This window comes from Cucumis melo, chromosome 3 (genome assembly GCF_025177605.1).
Source record: "Cucumis melo cultivar AY chromosome 3, USDA_Cmelo_AY_1.0, whole genome shotgun sequence".
In the NCBI taxonomy this organism is placed as follows: Eukaryota; Viridiplantae; Streptophyta; class Magnoliopsida; order Cucurbitales; family Cucurbitaceae; genus Cucumis; species Cucumis melo.
This window is the reverse complement of record NC_066859.1, coordinates 5,559,588-5,577,190: the sequence shown is the minus strand read 5'-3', so window position 1 is coordinate 5,577,190 and position 17,603 is coordinate 5,559,588. Positions and strand designations below refer to the sequence as shown.

Here is a 17,603-nt window from a genome sequence, read left to right as displayed (position 1 = left end):
GCAATACAATCAAAGATAAATAAGAAATGAGAAAGAAAGCTTTTCTTCTTTCTTCTTCTTCTTCTCAGGGTCTTCCATTTCAAGTTTTTTGTCCGGTTCCATCTAAAAATCAAATGAACCAATCACTAACCAGTGTTTGTAACAAGAAATAGATTGTGAGATAGATGGGAGGCGTCTGCGATCTTGTCGGAAGGTTGAGACTTCGGCAGCTGAGGGCAGCGTGGAAATGGGAGCGAAGGGGGCGACTAAACGTGAGAAAATGAAAAATAATCAGATATGGCTGCCGTGGTTCGTCGTTTGTGGCCGCGTGGTGATGAAAAATAGAGATGGGTGTCGTTCGTGGCTGCCATAGTTTAGATTAGTTTGAGATGAAAAATTGGGTTTTGAGGTAGTATAGTGGAGATGAGTGAAAATGGACTTTAGATTCTTTAAGTTTTTAATAGATCATTTTTTCCTTTCTCTTTGTTTAATTTAAAATAAATATTTATTATTTTATTATTTATATTTAATCACATTGAAAAACTGTCATAAAATTGTTCAAATCTGAAAAATTTCGTCTTTTCCCTAAAAAGAATGCGAATTTCGGCTTTTATACAAGTTTTTTCTTCTCTTCTTTCAATTGGGGTTTTAATGAACTGTCATAGTAGGTTGTTTTTCTTGTAGTGAAATGGCGACATCTGAGTACAACAAATTTGTTCAAAAGATAACTTGGCAGACTTCTTTACAAAAACACTACCTACTGCAACATTTGACAAATTGGTGCACAACATTCGAATGTGGCGACTTAGAGATCTCAAGTGATGTTTCCATGAGGAGGAGTAAATTTTATTTTTGTAAGTATATATGAAACATGTACTTTTTTTTCTTTACTAGGATTTTTTTCCACTGGGTTTTTCTTTGGTAGGTTTTAACAAGACATATTTCATATTTGTAATGGGCATCTAAGGGGAGTATTATAAATATTATTAATATATATAGATGTCCATTAGTGTGCTTAGTGGCCATAGCCACATGTCAACCCTTTAAATATCCAACATTCATGCCATGTGTTTACCAAATACTTACTTTTAGTGGTCATGTAATCCACTTCATGCTTGCCAAATTGCCTAAATAGTGGCATTTGGTGGGTTTGTAAGTGAACATTATTGGAGAGAGATCTAAAAAAATTAGAGAAAGTGGAGAAATTCAATAATTTTGAGTTTTTATAATTTTCTTAAGGAATTTTTTAAAAAATATAACAAAACGGCAAAATATTTATACTGTATAGAACAATTCTAAAAACGAAAAAAGCCTACAGGTCCACAGTGGAAAATACCAAAAATGCCCCGTAACCCGCTGTCAACAACGCCCGCGTAATATATTTGGTACACGATCGTTTAGATTTGACTAGTTTGGTACACGATCGTTTAGATTTGCCTACAATTTATTTTTTTAATTCTATCGTTTAATTTTGTTACCCGGTCGTTTAATTTAGTTACGTTTAAATTTGGTTACACGATCGTTTAGATTTGATGTTTAGATTTGAACCCAAATCTAAACGTTTTTTTTTTTAAATTTGGTACACGATCGTTTAGATTTGGCTAAACAATATTTTTAAAATTCTTTTGGTACACGATTGTTTAGATTTGTCTACACGATAATTTATTTTTTTTTATACGATCGTTTATTTTTTTACACAATCGTTTACATTTGGCTACTCCCAATCTAAATGACTTTTTCAAGATTATTTATATACGATCTTTTAGATTTTGCTATGTTTTGTACACGGTCGTTTAGATTTGGATAACCAAATCTAAACGATGTAAAAAAAAAGAGGAAAAGAAGAAAGACGATGGAAAGAAATCACAGAAAAAAAAAGAGGAAAAGAAGAAAGACGATAGAAAGAAATCGCTGTGAAAAAAATAAGAGGAAAAGAAGAAAGAGGATGAAAGAAATTGCAGTAAGGAGGAAAACGATGAAAGAAATCGTAGCGAAGAGGAGAAGAAAGAGGGAAGGACAAACCTGAAATATTTAAAAAATGACTAACTTCATGCGATTTATATCGACAGTAAATAGTTTGGTGTTTTGTTACATTTATGAAAATGAATATTTTCTTAATTTCATTATTTATTTATTTATATATTATCTTTATTATTTTATTATTATAATTTTTCGATTTTCGTATTTTAGTTGTGGCTCAAAAATTTTAAGAAATGAGTTGCACGATAATAACCCCTCACAAACAAAAAGTAGAAACTTATCAAACGAAGTAGATAGATTAGATAAGATAATGTATTTAGTTAACAACTTTGATTAGATGTGAAATTGGATAATTGATTGTGGTGTAACATCTACGGTGAGGACTCGCGTATTGGATCCTAATTACGTCTGTGGAGCTTTGCTTCGCTCTTCAGGTTCAGCTTCCAAACATTTTCTCGGAAAACAATAGATTCCTCTAAATTAATCGGCAGTTAGGGTTTTAGGAATCTCCAATTTGTGCGTTAAGGTCAATTCATTTGTCTCCGCTTTCCAAGATCCTGATTTCCCTCTGTTTTCTCAAGCACTAATTTTGGAAAATTGCAGCATATATGGCGGATGATTATTGGAATCGGCAGCAGCCTTTGCTTCCTTCGCCAGCCATGCTTAAACGACCTCGTACTGATTATGGTAGGCCCGTTTGTTTGTTACGTTTAATTTGTCGTCACTTGAAACCCCTTTTCTCAATTTTGTGTTTTTTTCTCGAATTCGGTTGTGTATAATGATTCTCAAGCTACTTCGGTAGTGAATTTTGATGGGCTTAATTCCGTAACAATATCCGGAAAAGTAATGAAATTATTCTCGTACTGTTTGGTTTGGTTTGATTTGATTTGTTGAGTTAGCTCTGAATAATCAGCGTTCACAGAAAGTAATTGAATTCTGGTTTATTCTGATAAAGTTGTTGACAATTGTGAATGAAGAATGTACCTCGAAATCCGAATTATCTCGCCCCCAGCTTCTTGATGGGTGTTAATGTAGATCTTCGAAGTCTGTCTTTTACGGGGCATTAAAACAGTTTGATGGTCCAATGCACTTCATCTGATAGATGATACAAGGCAATTCTCCTTTTTATGGTTATAGTGGTGGATGCCTTTTTGTTATTTTGTTCTCCCATTTCTTTTTTGGTATCTGTGAGTGTCGTTAGCTTACGTGCACCTCAACTAGTCTCGTTGGACAACTCCTCTCTTTTAGTGTCAAGGAAATTTGTAGGATATTAAAATTCTAGATAGGTGGCTATTATGGATTGAACCCATGATCTCTTAACCCTTTATCAAGTTTGTGCCCCATATTTACTAATAGGCCAAATCCATGGTTGTTACAAAGGTGGACGTGCAAATCAAGTTTGTCAATAAGTAGTAGGAAGGGTCGCATTAAAACTTCTAATGTCTTCATGAATTGAAACTTGGTGATAATGCTCTTGTTTTCAACTATAGTCGGTTTTGAAATTTTACTTCATATTTTGAATCTTGTTGAAAATTCGTAGAGGATGATAATAAACTTTATTAACCCTTCATACAACATACAACTTTCACGACATCAAGGAAGAAACCATTACAATGAGTCTTAATCGTGCCAGAGGTAGCTTGTCTTTATCTGTATGGTATGCCATCTTGAGGAAACGTAAACTATTCAACGTTTTGGTCCTTAGTAGTGGAGAAAATTCATTCCACTCTGCTCAGTAAACAGAAGGTTGCTGTACCTCTATGTTGACAATCTGTCAAAGAGTCATTATTTGTGTGACTTCATATATTGTGAGAGAAGGCTTTCCAATTATATTTAAAATTTTGGAGGTGTTGAAGCGGTCAAGTGGAGAAAAAAAGAAGAAAAGAAACATTGATGCATCTTTTCTTCTTTTGTCCTTTTGCAGCTGCTTGTTAGGAAGATCTCTTTTCTGTTTTCTTTTTTTATTTTTTTATAAGAGACTAAGAGAGTATTTTCCTCTTTGAAAGCACCCAGAAAATCTTCTTGGACTCCATTCAATAAAAACAGGTCAGCTTAAACAGACACGAAGAATCGAAAGTCGAAATCAGCTGTAGAAAACAATGACGTTCTGAGTGAAAAAGGAAAAGGTTTTGAATCTGTACAAGCACAAGTAACGAAATTTAAGAACCTAGAGAACAAGAGGATGAAGACTCCACAGGAACGAATGGAAAATCTTGGTTTCCATGGATTCTGTCAGTTTAGAAACTTGAGTCTGCGGGAATGGATCCACCAGCATTCAAAATCAATTTTTCCAGTGCATATAGATAGCTGAGCTTCTCCTTCACACCATAGAATTCTTGCTCTACTTGTGCAGGCATCTTGAACACCAGTCAGGATTCTGTTGCTCGCAGGCACTCTGGAAGTCAATACAGGCATTTTTCACTCCAAGTGCCCCTTTGCTGGAACTGCTGCCCTTCAGCTGGTGTACATGATCATCAATCTTCTTGAAGTTCACAGGTGGCTGTGCTAGCGAATCTCAGTTTATTGAGAAGTTCCTCGGTATCTTCAAAGAAAAGAGTCACCACTTCAGAAATAAAAGATGGATGATTCTCATGTTGCAGCTGCAAATACTGACCATCCAGAGAACCCTCATGGATTAAGTCTTCTATATACTGAATCCACTGTCTTCGCATCAATCACACCTCCATTATTACGAGCTAGAAGAAGAAGGGTGTGATCCAGAAAAACTTGGGGTTGAAGTAGGGAGAATAGAGATTGTAGAAATGAAGTTTTGAAGGGAGGGATTTTAGTGAAGAATGGAGAAATATGAAGTGGGTTTTGTTTTGTATCAGCGAAAGTGGAAGAAGAAGCAGAGTTGAAAGCAGGTTTTAGAGAGAGTGGATTTGGATTGGATTGGATTTTGAGGATCTTTCTCTTCTTCTTACAAAGATAATCAAAGCCTCCCTTCACCTTTTGCTGCCTTGTCGTTTTTCCTTTTCTTTTCTAGGAAGGTCTCTTTAATGTTTTTAGTAGGCCGTAGCTTTGCTTACCAAAGTATCTGGGGCCTTGTATCAATTCTTTGGTAATGGTACACATTTTCAAGTGCTAGCCTAAATTCTTCAGTTATTTATTGCAACTGGTCTGCTTTTATGCTTCCTCCCAAGTAGTTTCTTATTGTGTTTAGTCATTGATTGTTCTTGTTATCTTTTGTTACTTTTTTTTTTCCTTTACTTCTTTGTTCTCTCCCTTGTGGAGTTTCCTATTCAGCATTAGTCTCTTTTCATTTCATTAGCAATTTTTTTCCTAATGTTAAAAAGAAAAAGTTCACCTTTCTCAATGGTCTTGCACTTTTGTTCATTGGAAAAATGTTCAGCAATCAATTATGCTAACGAAAGCATACTAGAGGAAAATGAGGGGTTGGAGGTTGGGGGAATAGTGTAATGCTATAAATGATAGAGGAGGTCTATCCAAATGCGGTGCCCATACTAGAATCTAAATTGAGGGTGGATACAAATGTAATAGAAACACTTTGGAGCTCGAGGAGATTATATGGATTTAAAAGTTGAGTATTGGAGTGTTTTTGAGGGGCAAATTGTTTTATAGTATGAAAGGAAGTAACAAAGAGTTGAGGAAGGAATGAAATGAAGTGGGGAAACTATTTGGCTGCTATGAGGGATAGTGGTTTCTTGGGAGAGACTTTAGTAGTGAGAATAGATGAATTTGGATAAGTTAGTCTTAGTTGATGAGATCACCATGATCAAAATGGAATAATGTGCCTGGTTGAGTTTTAGAGATATTCTTGTGCAGTCTCTAGTGGATTGGTTTTGTGTGTCTTAGGAGTGCTTGACAACCGTCACAAAGCCCCTTTAGCCAAATGGCTTTGACGTTTTTTCATTGAGCCCAATTCCCTATGGCATAGGATTATTGGAAGTAAACATGGTCCTCACCCTTTCGAGTGGCTTAATAAGGGGGTTAAAGGCACTTACTGTAATCTGTGGGAAGATGTCTAGAAAGAGCTCCCTGATCTTTTTTTGTGGGTTCGGTGTGCGGTGGGTCAGAAAAGAGATGTATTTCTGGGAAGACATTTGGGTGGGGAAAGACCACTTTGTGGATTATTCCTTAGTTTGTATCACTTGTCTTTTTTGAAAAATCATTTTGTGGCTGATTTTTTGGTTTGGAATGGGAACTCTTGTTCTTTCTCCTCTGGGTTCCGTTGTACTCCTCCTGATAGGGAAACATTGGATGTGGCAGTTTTGATTTCCCTTCTTGAGAGCCATTCTTTCTATAATGGGAGGAGAGATGTGAGGGTTTGGAGTTCTCCTTTGGAGGGATTCTTGTGTAAGTCTTTTTTTAGTGCCTAGTTAACCCTATCTCTGCGGGTGAATCGGTCTTTTCTTTGGTTTGGAGGATTAAGGTCCCTAGAAAAGTTTCTTCTTTTCTTGGCAGGCCGCGTCAATACGTTGGATAGGCTGTCCAGGATTTTGCCTTTGTTAGTTGGTCCTTTTTGTTGTATTTTTTGCTAGAAGGCGAAGGAAGACTTAGATCGCATTCTTTGGCATTGTGAGCTGGCGAGTCATGTTTGGGATGATTTTCTTTAGATTTTTGTCTTGTTGTATGCTTGTCATAGAGATGTTAGAGGGATGATCGAGGATTTCCTCCTCAATTCGCCTTGTGGGAAAAGAGGCCGGTTTCTTTGGTGTGCTTGTGTTCGTGCCATATTGTGGGATCTGTGGGATGAGAGGAATAGGAGGGTGTTTAGGGGAGGTGAAAGGGGGAGTGGGCAGATTTGGTTGGTTATTCAGTATCATGTTTCGCTTTGGGGTTCGATTTCGAAGAATTTTTGTAACTATCCTCTTGACATGATTTTATATACGTGAGCCCCCTTCCTATAGTGGCGGTATCTTGTTTTTTGTGGGCTTGTGTTTTGTGCTCCTGTTTATTCTTTCATTTTTTTTTTAGTGAAAGCTGTTTATTTCAATAAAAAAAAGTTCCATCCTATTGATGAAATATCTGTGTTTTATTAAAAGAAAGGGATGGTTAAAAAATTTCAAGAGTTGAAGACAATAAAGAAGGCTAGATCGAGTTTTTGATCACTTTTAAATGCATAGGGACTAGGGGAGCTTGATGGGACCATGCCCTTTTAGATGGGAGAACTCTTGGGTGAAATATCAAGAATTTTGGAGGAGATAGGGAGTTAACAACTACGTGGACATTTGGGAAAATGATATTAGTTGCTGCACACTTTGACAGGGATTATAAAGTGGGATTTGGATACATTTGAAACTCTTGGTAGCGGAGGGAGTTGAAAACCTAATCAGCAAAATAGATAAAAAAAAGGGAGAATGGGTGCTTGGAGTGGAGAGCTAGAGAGAAAAATCAATGCTATGGCAATTGCGTGGCATCATCCTCAATAGGGTTTTGCTTCGATTCAGAAATTTTAGTGGTTAAAATAAGATGATGTTAGACTTTTGATAACAGTAATGATGTTTGTTGCTTAAGATTTGTTTATTTATTTATTTATTTTTATTTATTATTTTTTATTTTGAAGTCCACTCGATTGTTATTACAAGAAGCTTTAGGTTCATATGCCGTGTATAATTAATATTTGCATATTATGATCCCCTACCTTAATGATGTTTAGATACTTCCATAAAGTTTCTTTTGGGCTTGATCCACATTTGCTAACATATTATTGGTGACAAACTGACATCTTACAATAATGTTGAAGTCTTTATGAAGAAGTATTCACTTAGTTTCATAAACTAGAAGATGAGTTTTTTTGGGTTTGGATGAAAAATTTCACTTGAGTTTACAAATGGCTCTGTTTAAGACTTTGATTTTCTATTTACTTTTGCTTTTACAGAGGCTTCCTGTCCATTGAACTTAAATTGAAAGTGATAAAACCAATGAAAACTCCAAATTACGTAGAAAGTGTATCGGGAGAAAAATCACGATATTTCTTTTCTTATTATTTTCGGATAATTACAAAAGGTACAATGGGGAATAAATAGAATAATACAGTGAGATATAAAAGGAAAGATATTTAGGGTAAATCTCCCTATGGGCCAAGCCCACTAACTCTAACACTTAAAAGTAGTGTTATATAGTATTTGGATTGTGAGGAAGAGATTAGATACATAAACAATTAATTTAGATAGTATCATTGTACGATTGGACTTTCTGTATTCATTGACTTGCTTTTCCCTTTTAAGATATCTTTTATTCCATTGCTGTTGGCACATCTGTCCTTCGATGTGTGGAATAAGCGCTCGTCCCCCCCCCTCCCCCGTCTCTCTTTGATCTTCCCTTATTCTTCTTCTTTTGGTCTTCTTAGCTGTTTTCCTTTTTGTAAATTAGAAATGGAATTATGCCCTGCTTTCACTCTCTGCAGAACTTCCTGCCTCTGGATTGTCTACCGGCCATGATATGCACAATTATTTAGCAAGTGATGATCGTGGTGGTCCTCGGTCAGTAAAAGATACACAAACAATTGGTTCGGCATATGATCGTTATCTCCAGAGTGTGGTATGACTGAAATCTAGATTTCTTCTCTTTTCTTGCCTCGCAGTTTGAATGCTGAAAACTTTTTGTAATTGCTTCTGAAGCAACTTTCTTCTTTTACTTCCGGAGAAGTACCTACCCATGGAGAAATGGGCATGGGAAGGCCTGTTGCGAACAGAATGCCAGTTGGGAATAGAATGCCTGGGCCTTTATTACCTGATCCTATTGTAATGAGTCGTCCTCCTGCAGTTTCTCCTGATCTTGCACCCAATGGTCGAAATATTGAGTATGGTAATCATCTTCCTGTAGATTCGATGAGCAGACCTGGACGTGAAACTGTCCCTCTCCCTCCTGATGCCTCCAACACTTTATATGTTGAAGGACTTCCTCCAGATAGTTCCCGGCGGGAAGTAGCTCGTATCCTTTTTATAGGCGGTGATGCCACAAGCAAACTTATTTTGATATTTTTTTTCACCTTTCAATTATTTACAGAAAAAAGACAGAGAAAAAAAAAAAAAACTTTATTCCTTTATTCATATATATGTACACATAAAACTACATTCCTTCACTCGCATGTAGATATTTTCCGCCCCTTTGTGGGATATAAAGAATTGAGACTTGTGAGCAAAGAATCTAAACATGTAATAGTCCATTACTAGTTAATGTTTTGTTGTTTTTGAATTTTCTTTGTTAAGTTTCGAACTTGCACTAACCTTTACTTCTTTGTGTTAATTTTGTTTCAATTTATAGCGTGGTGGGGACCCCCTAATATTATGTTTTGTGGATTTTGCAAACCCAGCCTGTGCAGCAACTGCCATGAGTGCATTGCAAGGTGAATTATATTCACGGTTTTCCATATTGACCTTTGCAATTCCTATAGCAGCAATATTTTCCCCTTGTAGTAGCTACTTTTTTATTCTGGTAGAAAGGGTTGGAATTGAATTAATTTTAGAACATCGTTTCTTCAGAAAAATTCTTATCTTGTATTATTACTTAACTTGTGTGTACATGCATGTACATCATCTCTTTCTGGTTATTGGGTGGCTATGAGTATACTCTTATGTCGAGGAGTTCTGGTCTAGTTAGGAGCTTTGATTGGAGTTGGAAAATTTATTTGGTTTATGTCCAGTTTATAAATTCTAAGGGTGATTTTTGGATTTGAGTATTTTTCTCGTTTGTTTTCTTTTGGGGGTGGGGCCTATGTGGCTATACCTTCATCACTCGGCTAACTATTACTTTATCAAAGACGGCCTATAGAAAGGTTGTTCGTCCATTTTTGTTAAGATCTGTGCAGTGGAAGCTTTACTTTCAATGCTAGAGATTATTGAAGTTGTTTGATTTATCCTTATCTAGAGAAGATCTAAAGTTTGTCTGGACTCCTTTTGGGGAGGGTTTAATATTCTCAAGACAAGATTTAACCCTGCCAGTTGAGGAATCAAATGGATATTGGATCGTCTCTGTTTAGGGTTCCTTTTGCAATAGAGCCTTCATTCTTCTGGGCATTCCATCATGCAGAATGTACAAATGGAACCTGGGCGAGATTTTTTCTTTCCTTTTTTTCCCTTTCCTTTTCTTTTAGAAGATAAACTGATTTTTATTGCTGAAGCGAGATTTCTGCTTCACGCCTTCATCAATTTCTGCTTCACGCCTTCATCAATTTCTGCTTCACACTTTCATCAAACAGACTCTTGACTTTTCCTTGACAAACCAAAGATCCCCCTTTTCTTCTTTTCATGGCCATTGATTTCAAAGAGAGCTAAATGCTGTGGCTTAACGCAGTTAGAGCAGTGCTCGGAGATGTGTGGTTAAACTTTGATATGAATAGAAGGAATTTTCAAGATTACATGACATGCAGTTCTCTACGAAGTATAGTGGGTTTTAATGACTCCAGCTTTTGTGAGCTAGTCTTGTAATTTCATCTTATTAATAAAATTCTGTTTCCTATTAAAGAAAACATCTAGGTGCATGTTAATTAATTTTTCTTCTATAAATGGAAGTAGTTTCATTGTTCATGTGGCAACCTGTTGATGTTTAATTTTTGTTGAAAGAATACACGATAGATTTGCTAAAAATGTATCTGATTTGCACAGGTTATAAAATGGATGAACAAGATCCCGAATCTAATTATTTGCGACTACAGTTCTCACGACATCCAGGTCCGAGGTCTGGTTTTGGATCTAGCGGCAAAAGGTGAATAAGCTATAGAGACAGGACGACCAATTTAAATGGAGACAGTGTTTTCTTCTAGTGCACATTTTACTAGCTGCTTATGCATCCATTATATGTTAGACATGCTGTTGTTAAGATAGCCAAATTGTAGCCGGCCCCATTGAATATTAAAGTTGCTTGTAAATTAAGGGGATTAGATTCAAAGTGTTTCAATAGTCATATGTGCAATTGAATTTTGATGTACAATTATGCCAGTGCTTCAGAATTCAAAGATATATGTGATCCAATTTTCATAAACTGTTGTTTCTTCCCTGCACAGTGAATCCATTCCCACACATATTTGGCATGGTGGATTAATATTTTGAACTCCAGTATTTATGACATATTAAAAGGCTAGTATTTGGTTTTGTAACGATGGTGGGAGTCCAATTATAATATTTTCTGAATCTCTATAAGGTTAATATAATATATTTGAGGTGTATTAGTAGCTGACGACTTGTTTGTTGGATTGAATTGAATTAGTGGTACTATTGTTATGAATAGAGCAACAGGGTTGACAAGTAATTAGCTCAAAAAGGTAGGTGTCTTTACATGGAATTGCTTTTACTCTGTTTACTAACTCAATCAGTAAAATTTTTATTCAATTTTATTTTTATTGCTATTATTTTTGCATGGAGAGATTCATTCTGGTGCTATAGCAGGAATTTTGGGAGTTCCTGTACCCTCCAACACACCAAAATCAGCCTATATCACTGGTCATTCCACATACGAATCCGCAGCACCGCAGGTAACTACAAATTTTGCTCAACTGTATAGCGGCCATATGCAATCAAAATCTAAACTAAGATTTGTGATGTCAATTAACAGTAAAATCTTCTTCTTATTAAATATCTTGGAAGTTTTCTAGCTATCATCAATTAAGAGAAGGCATTTAGATGTGAAGCTGTGGCTAATTATTCACCATATAAAGGTCAATAAGTGTCTGCTTAGCGATGCTGTGTCTGGGATGTTCAGCTGGTTGTTTGCTTGGTGATTGAATTAAAATAAAAGATGCTGATTTTCAATTTCCATGGTTTTTGGCCCCAGCTATTTATGAGTCAGTCTCCCCCTCTTCATGTAAGAGTAAAAAAAGGTGGCCCCCAGTGTTGAGTTTGCATCCCAAACAGTTTGGTTTGAATTTTCTGTAGGTTTTGAGACCCACACCATAGAAAAACTTCATGGAAACTTAATGAATGCCAGAGGCCAAGTTAACCCATCTGCTTGGAGTTGGAGAAAAAATGGTTCTTCAATTGCAACTGCTACTACAGCCCCCTTTGTTATCTCCCTTCTCCTTGCATTTGTGTGTTTGAACCATCACCACCACTGAAGCAGCCCCAATCTCCGTTATCTCCATTTTCCAACCCTCTAGTTCCTTATTCCTTTTGTATATGTACCAATGCCATCCCCATCTATAAAGCCTCATGAAGTTGCAGCACCTTCGCCATCCCTAGTGTTCTTACGACCTGTAGTTCCTTATTATCCCTTCCGGTTTTCACCGCCTCCCTCTCAAAAACTTCTCTATCCTCCTCTGAATCCGATTGGTCACCTTCAATCTCCTTCGCCTTTGCCTCCGTCTCCTTACTAAACACTAACATTTGCATCGACAACATGATAGATCAATGATAAAGCTTACTTCTTGGAAGTTGTTTAGTTTTTGCTGTTATTAATATATTTATATGGACATTGCACCCGAATCTCTCTGGACTGTCATTGAGCCTAGAAATGATTGATATCTTCCGGGAAAGAAGCTTCTCTTACCGACTCCTTCATCTTCCCCTAAGACCCCTACCGTCCAAGGGAACCTATAGTACGCAGATAGTAAAAGAAAGGCTCAAAAGGAGGCTAGAAGGGAAGAAAAAGGCCACTACGCTAGGCTTTATCGGTATAGGGTTGGAAGGTTTCAGAAATGGAAGGTGAAAGTCAGTGGAGAAGTTCTGGTTGGCATATGTTTACCCCGATCGGTGACCTATGTAACTAAACCCATATGGGGAAAGCTGAATTCCTTCTCACAAAGGCACACCTTTAGGGGTACCGGAACTATCTCAAGGACGCGAATTGAAGAACAAGACGTAAAGCTAAGCTTTTTCACTCGCCTGCAACTTTGAGTGGAATTCAAATGGTAAGCTAATCTGATGGAAAACGCAATATTCTTTGCGCCTGAGGAGGGAGCGGGAAGAAGAAGATCAAACTGCTCCTACTCAGCCTCCGTAGTTGAATCTAAAGATGCCTTGCTGGGTGAAAATTCCCTTAAGTTTCGGGCGGGTAAATCATTGCTGGCTAGTCGAACACGAAGACGGATTCTTGCACGGGTGGACTGATAACAACCAAAGATAAGAGGAAAGAAGAAGATGGTTTCCTGTCAATAAATAATGAAAAATATAGGGTCTATCCTTTGGGGAAAGTTTGCTAACAAAGAAACTTCTTTCCGCTCTTGCTAACTCTGCGCCTGCGGGGGCTACTCTTTGTTGAATTACCTTTGTGAGACTGATTGATTCCATCATAGGTTCCTGAAAGATCATCAAGTAGATCTATCCATTGATCGTATTGGTTTAGCTTTTGTTTGTGACTTTTGGGATTTTGGGTTATGTTCTTATTCTCTGGGTTAAGCTTGTATTGTTCTTTATCACCAAGTTTGTATTGCACTTAAGGATTCTACTAAATATCAATTTGTAGTTGTATCAATTTAAATTCTAAACTTTGGTTGTATCGGTTTAAACCCCAAATTAATAATTGTATCAATTTAAATATTGAAATTTTACAAGTATATAAATTTAAATTATTAACTTTCATAAGGTATATCAATTTAGACTCAATTCTCATAAGAGTATTCACACAAAATATAGAGGATGGTTTAAATTGATAGTATGAAAGTTTACAATTTAAATTGATATACTTGTGCATGTTTAAGATTTGAATATACAACTATTAGTTTGTGTTTTAAAAATTTATTGAAAAGAACTAAAGTGTTCGAAAGCCACTCAAAATAACTTTTAACTTTTAAAACATTTTTCATATTACAGTAAATTCAACTTTCGAAAGAGACATTGATTAGTTCATTTATTTATTGAAGTCCAAGAACGTGTAAGCAAAGATTATTCAAACTTATGACATTTTGATTTAGTATGGGTGTCTTGAGTTGTTTTCACGATAACCATACTAACACAATTTAAAAACTTTTCTCATCTCTTAACCAGCGGGAAAAGAAAACTTTTACTCTCTTTTTTTTCTTTCTTCTTCTGGGTGTTATAATATCTTTACATTTTTTATTTCGACTTTATATTTAGATGCTAATATAGTTAACCTAGACATTTGGCACATGTCTGTCTTAAAATTTTAATTTAGTATCTACAGTTTAAGTTTAATTTTGAATTTAATTAAGTCTTAGTTTCAGTTTAATTTTTATCATCTGAAGAATTTTAATTTGGCCCTATCAAACTTAAAAAATTATCCCCTTATTGTCATCATATTTATTTATTTAGCAAACTTTCGCATACTACCAAGATATAAATAAAAGATTAATCTACCCTTTAGAAGATAGATCCAGATTATTCTTTATAGAATTCATGCACAGGGAGACTTAAGAACTTGCTTAATGGATGGAACTTATAAAAAGACATCAACTTTGAATTATGCCCATTTAATCGTATGAGGACTATATATTTAAACTTTTGAAACCACATGAACATAAAGTTCGTTCTTCTCATTGCATTCATCTTCTTAAATCTGCCATTAACAAGATGTTCATTCCCCACCACTCATGCCACAGCCCTTAAAACCGTGAAACCATAAAGCAGTACACTTGAAGTTACGGTCTGTAAATGGCCTCCACTCCTTTCTAATAACACAACTTTTTATTGCATCCACAACCCTAATATTATGAATACTACAACACTATAAGGTAAAAGCGTTACCTTACAAAGGAATAACATATATTTATGTTTAGTTTAGTTTAACTTTTATATTTGTTTTAGTATATTTCCAAATTAAACCATGTTATATATATGCATCTCAATCTGCCTCTTTGTTTGTTTTATTTGGGATTTAATTTGGATCCGTGGTTTTTGTTTTATTTTGTATTTTTGGTTTAGTATTATTACAAAAGTGATACACATGCATGGGTACGAAGATATATATTTGAATCTTTAGAGAGAATTTACTATATCCAAGTCCACGTATGTATACCTATTATTTAGTACCTTACCTTTCTGGACATGATCTCTATAATTTTGGCCATCTAAACATTTAGGTTATCTATATTTTTGAAAAACAAACAATCCCTAACTATTATCCTAAAAGTACTACATATTGCGGTTACCCTAATTTGTGAGCATGTGAAAATCAATAATGATCATTAAGAATCATTAAATATTTATGCATATCTGCCACACCTGTGCTAAATTTGCATACATCATCTTACCTACCATTTTCTTGTGTCTTCTAATCTGGCAAAGTAATACTTGGGGGTAGTTTCATATAGATTAACCTCTTTCCAACCTAGGAGTTTTTACGATAACCGTTTGCTCTTTATAAATGTCTGAAATCTAACCTTTTGATTATAGTATAGTATGTGGTTGCATTTTATAACTTTTAGTGTTAGAGATCACCATCCCTATCTGGACCAACCTTATTATGATATCAATTTCTATGCAATTCTTTGTTTGTTATAATTTGCTAGGATGTTGTCATTGTAGTGTGTTGGCTGATTTTATTAAATATAATAAAACTTGATCAGCATCATGTTGGACAACATATCAAAGGGTAACTTCAACATAATATTTTTTTTATATATAGCTGCGTGATTTATATTCTTTATTGAATGAAACTTCAGTATTTATTGTTGCCTTGGATCCTTTATTCTTCTACGTTATATGACTTCCTTATTCTCCTACAAATAATATAAATCTCTCCTAAAATATATTCATAAGACTAACCATATTTATATGGCGCTTTTATTCAATTCTAGGGTTAATCGTCTCATTAGTAAAGTTCGTGTGTTGAACATTATGAACTTAGAATTTGTCTAAGCTTCAACCTTCATGTATTGATATTGAGAATTTTTGTTCTTGTTTGTTGAAACTTTTTGTTTGGTAGCCATTGTGGAACTCGAGAAAAGTTTGATATTGATATAGTATAGAGCCTAAAATATGGTGAATGTGAGGGGATCTCACTCTTAGAAGAAGCCTAAATATATTTTGTTGAGGGATTCTCATACAAAGCTTGAAGAAGTATATAGTTTTTTTTTATGGAAGTGAGGGGACCTCAAACTTAGGAGAAGCCTAAGTTGAAACTGAATATGAAGCTATACGGTAGTCACTGAAAAAGGAGACTGTTGAATAAGTACTTTCGTTATAATTGCTAAACAATTTATATAGTGAAGTTTCTTTCCACTGGTTATACTACCCTCTAGGTGTAAGTGATTTGTACCGAATTGAGTTATCAATCTTTGTGTATTTATTCTTCTGTTTACTTATGTGATATTATGCTTGACATTGTGTTATATGTTAGATACACCACTTGTTTTTTCAAATGTTTCTCCCACAATTATAGGTTGAGATATTTGTGGGAAGTCAATTTTTATAACCTATTGGGTTAGGGCTAGTAATCTCTAATGCTAACACGATGACCTTCTCTTTGCGATTTATTTATGGTGTGAGAACAATATAATGCAATCTAACGTATCATAATGGATGACTATCCTGATCACATTAGGGCTACGATGAATATGGTCTCTTATTTCATACATTTACGAGGAGTGAGTTATCAACCATAAAGCTTTTCGTGAAAAGGTCAATTGTACAAGAAAAAAAGAAAAGAAAGAAAACTCTAGTTGTATGCACCATGACATTTAGTTTTTGTGGATTTATGAAGGGATCAAATGCTTCAATCCGGTCCACAACGGAAACGATGAAATCTCATTCTTTGATTTCTTAAATGAATTAAAAGTACAGAAAACTAGAAGAAGGCTATATAGACACCATACTGTTTTGATGACTAACTACGACAAAATCTTCTACTTGAACTGACGGCCGTGAGCTACTTCTCGAAATCTTCACTCTCACAAGGATTCATTATTTTTAGAGAACCCTTCTTTAAAATTGGGAGAACATTTTCTAAAGAAAATCTATGCAGAATGGTTGTCAGATTGTGTGGTTATTTTGTGTGCAAAGGGCTCCCTAGGGACCTTTTTATACAAAACTCTATTGGTATTAGGATAACACTTTATGTATTACAAATAGTGCAAATATCTCATGTTCAAAGATATTTATAATTATTATTAATTTGATTGACTGAAAAAAATATTTTATTTTTAAAAAATCCTTTTTATTTAAAGGCTGTGTGACAAAACGGTACGATGCACATTTGTCTTTTATAAGCTATAGTGGAATTGAAAATAACTTATTTTCTAAATTAAACTCTTGAAAATGTATTCCAATCACAAAAAAGATTTAAATATTTATTAATTCACTCATTATCCATTTAATTCAAATATTTTCCAAATTAACTGATTTCTTTATTTTGAATATCATTCAAATAAATTCATTTTCATATTATACATTCAAAATTGAAATAAATGTTAAATTTAAACACGTTTTAATTGTATCAGAATTAGTACTTTTTCCCTCGTGAGCTTGAACGTTTCAATCATACTTCCAACGTATTTGATCCAGCTTGTTGGTTAATGATGAGCTAGCAAGGGCCATGGGGACTCTTATGCACCTACACATTGTAAGCTATAATGATTATAGATTAATTAACTAAGCTCTTTAACCTTCATTCATTAACTATAGGGTAAACCACACTATAAACTTATAGTTGAACTCTTATACATTGTAGGACAAGTTGTGCCCATGACGATAATAAGCATAACCAAGTCAATCGTTTACAAGTTGATCATAAATACAGTTAGGTTAATTAAATTACGTATGTTTTACACCTGTAATTACCTCATTTTTCTT

The 17,603-nt window shown here is 35.0% G+C and overlaps 1 protein-coding gene and 1 pseudogene across 2 annotated transcripts; one reads left to right on the top strand and one right to left on the bottom strand.

Moving 5' to 3' along the window:
* The first annotated feature begins 2,275 nt into the window (after window positions 1-2,275).
* Window positions 2,276-10,905, top strand: LOC103485638 (RNA-binding protein 2). 2 transcript variants are annotated; one of them, XM_008443313.3, is made up of 7 exons: window positions 2,276-2,393; window positions 2,563-2,646; window positions 8,330-8,463; window positions 8,544-8,856; window positions 9,019-9,080; window positions 9,190-9,271; window positions 10,530-10,905. In XM_008443313.3, exons 2-7 carry the CDS (start codon window positions 2,568-2,570, stop codon window positions 10,631-10,633), a joined length of 774 nt encoding a protein of 257 aa, XP_008441535.1. In that variant the 5' UTR covers window positions 2,276-2,393; window positions 2,563-2,567; the 3' UTR covers window positions 10,634-10,905. The 2 variants fall into 2 exon arrangements, with proteins under 2 accessions (XP_008441535.1, XP_008441534.1); XM_008443312.3 differs by having other exon boundaries at window positions 2,337-2,485.
* LOC103485639 (histidine-containing phosphotransfer protein 1-like) lies at window positions 4,147-4,646 on the bottom strand (annotated as a pseudogene).
* Window positions 10,906-17,603: the final 6,698 nt, after the last annotated feature.

Coding starts and splice junctions, on each gene's coding strand:
- LOC103485638 (XM_008443313.3), top strand. CDS start 2,568: ATGGCGGATGATTATTGGAATCGGCAGCAGCCTTTGCTTCCTTCGCCA. Junction 2,647..8,329: donor ACGACCTCGTACTGATTATG/GTAGGCCCGTTT, acceptor CACTCTCTGCAG/AACTTCCTGCCTCTGGATTG. Junction 9,081..9,189: donor TGAGCAAAGAATCTAAACAT/GTAATAGTCCAT, acceptor TTCAATTTATAG/CGTGGTGGGGACCCCCTAAT.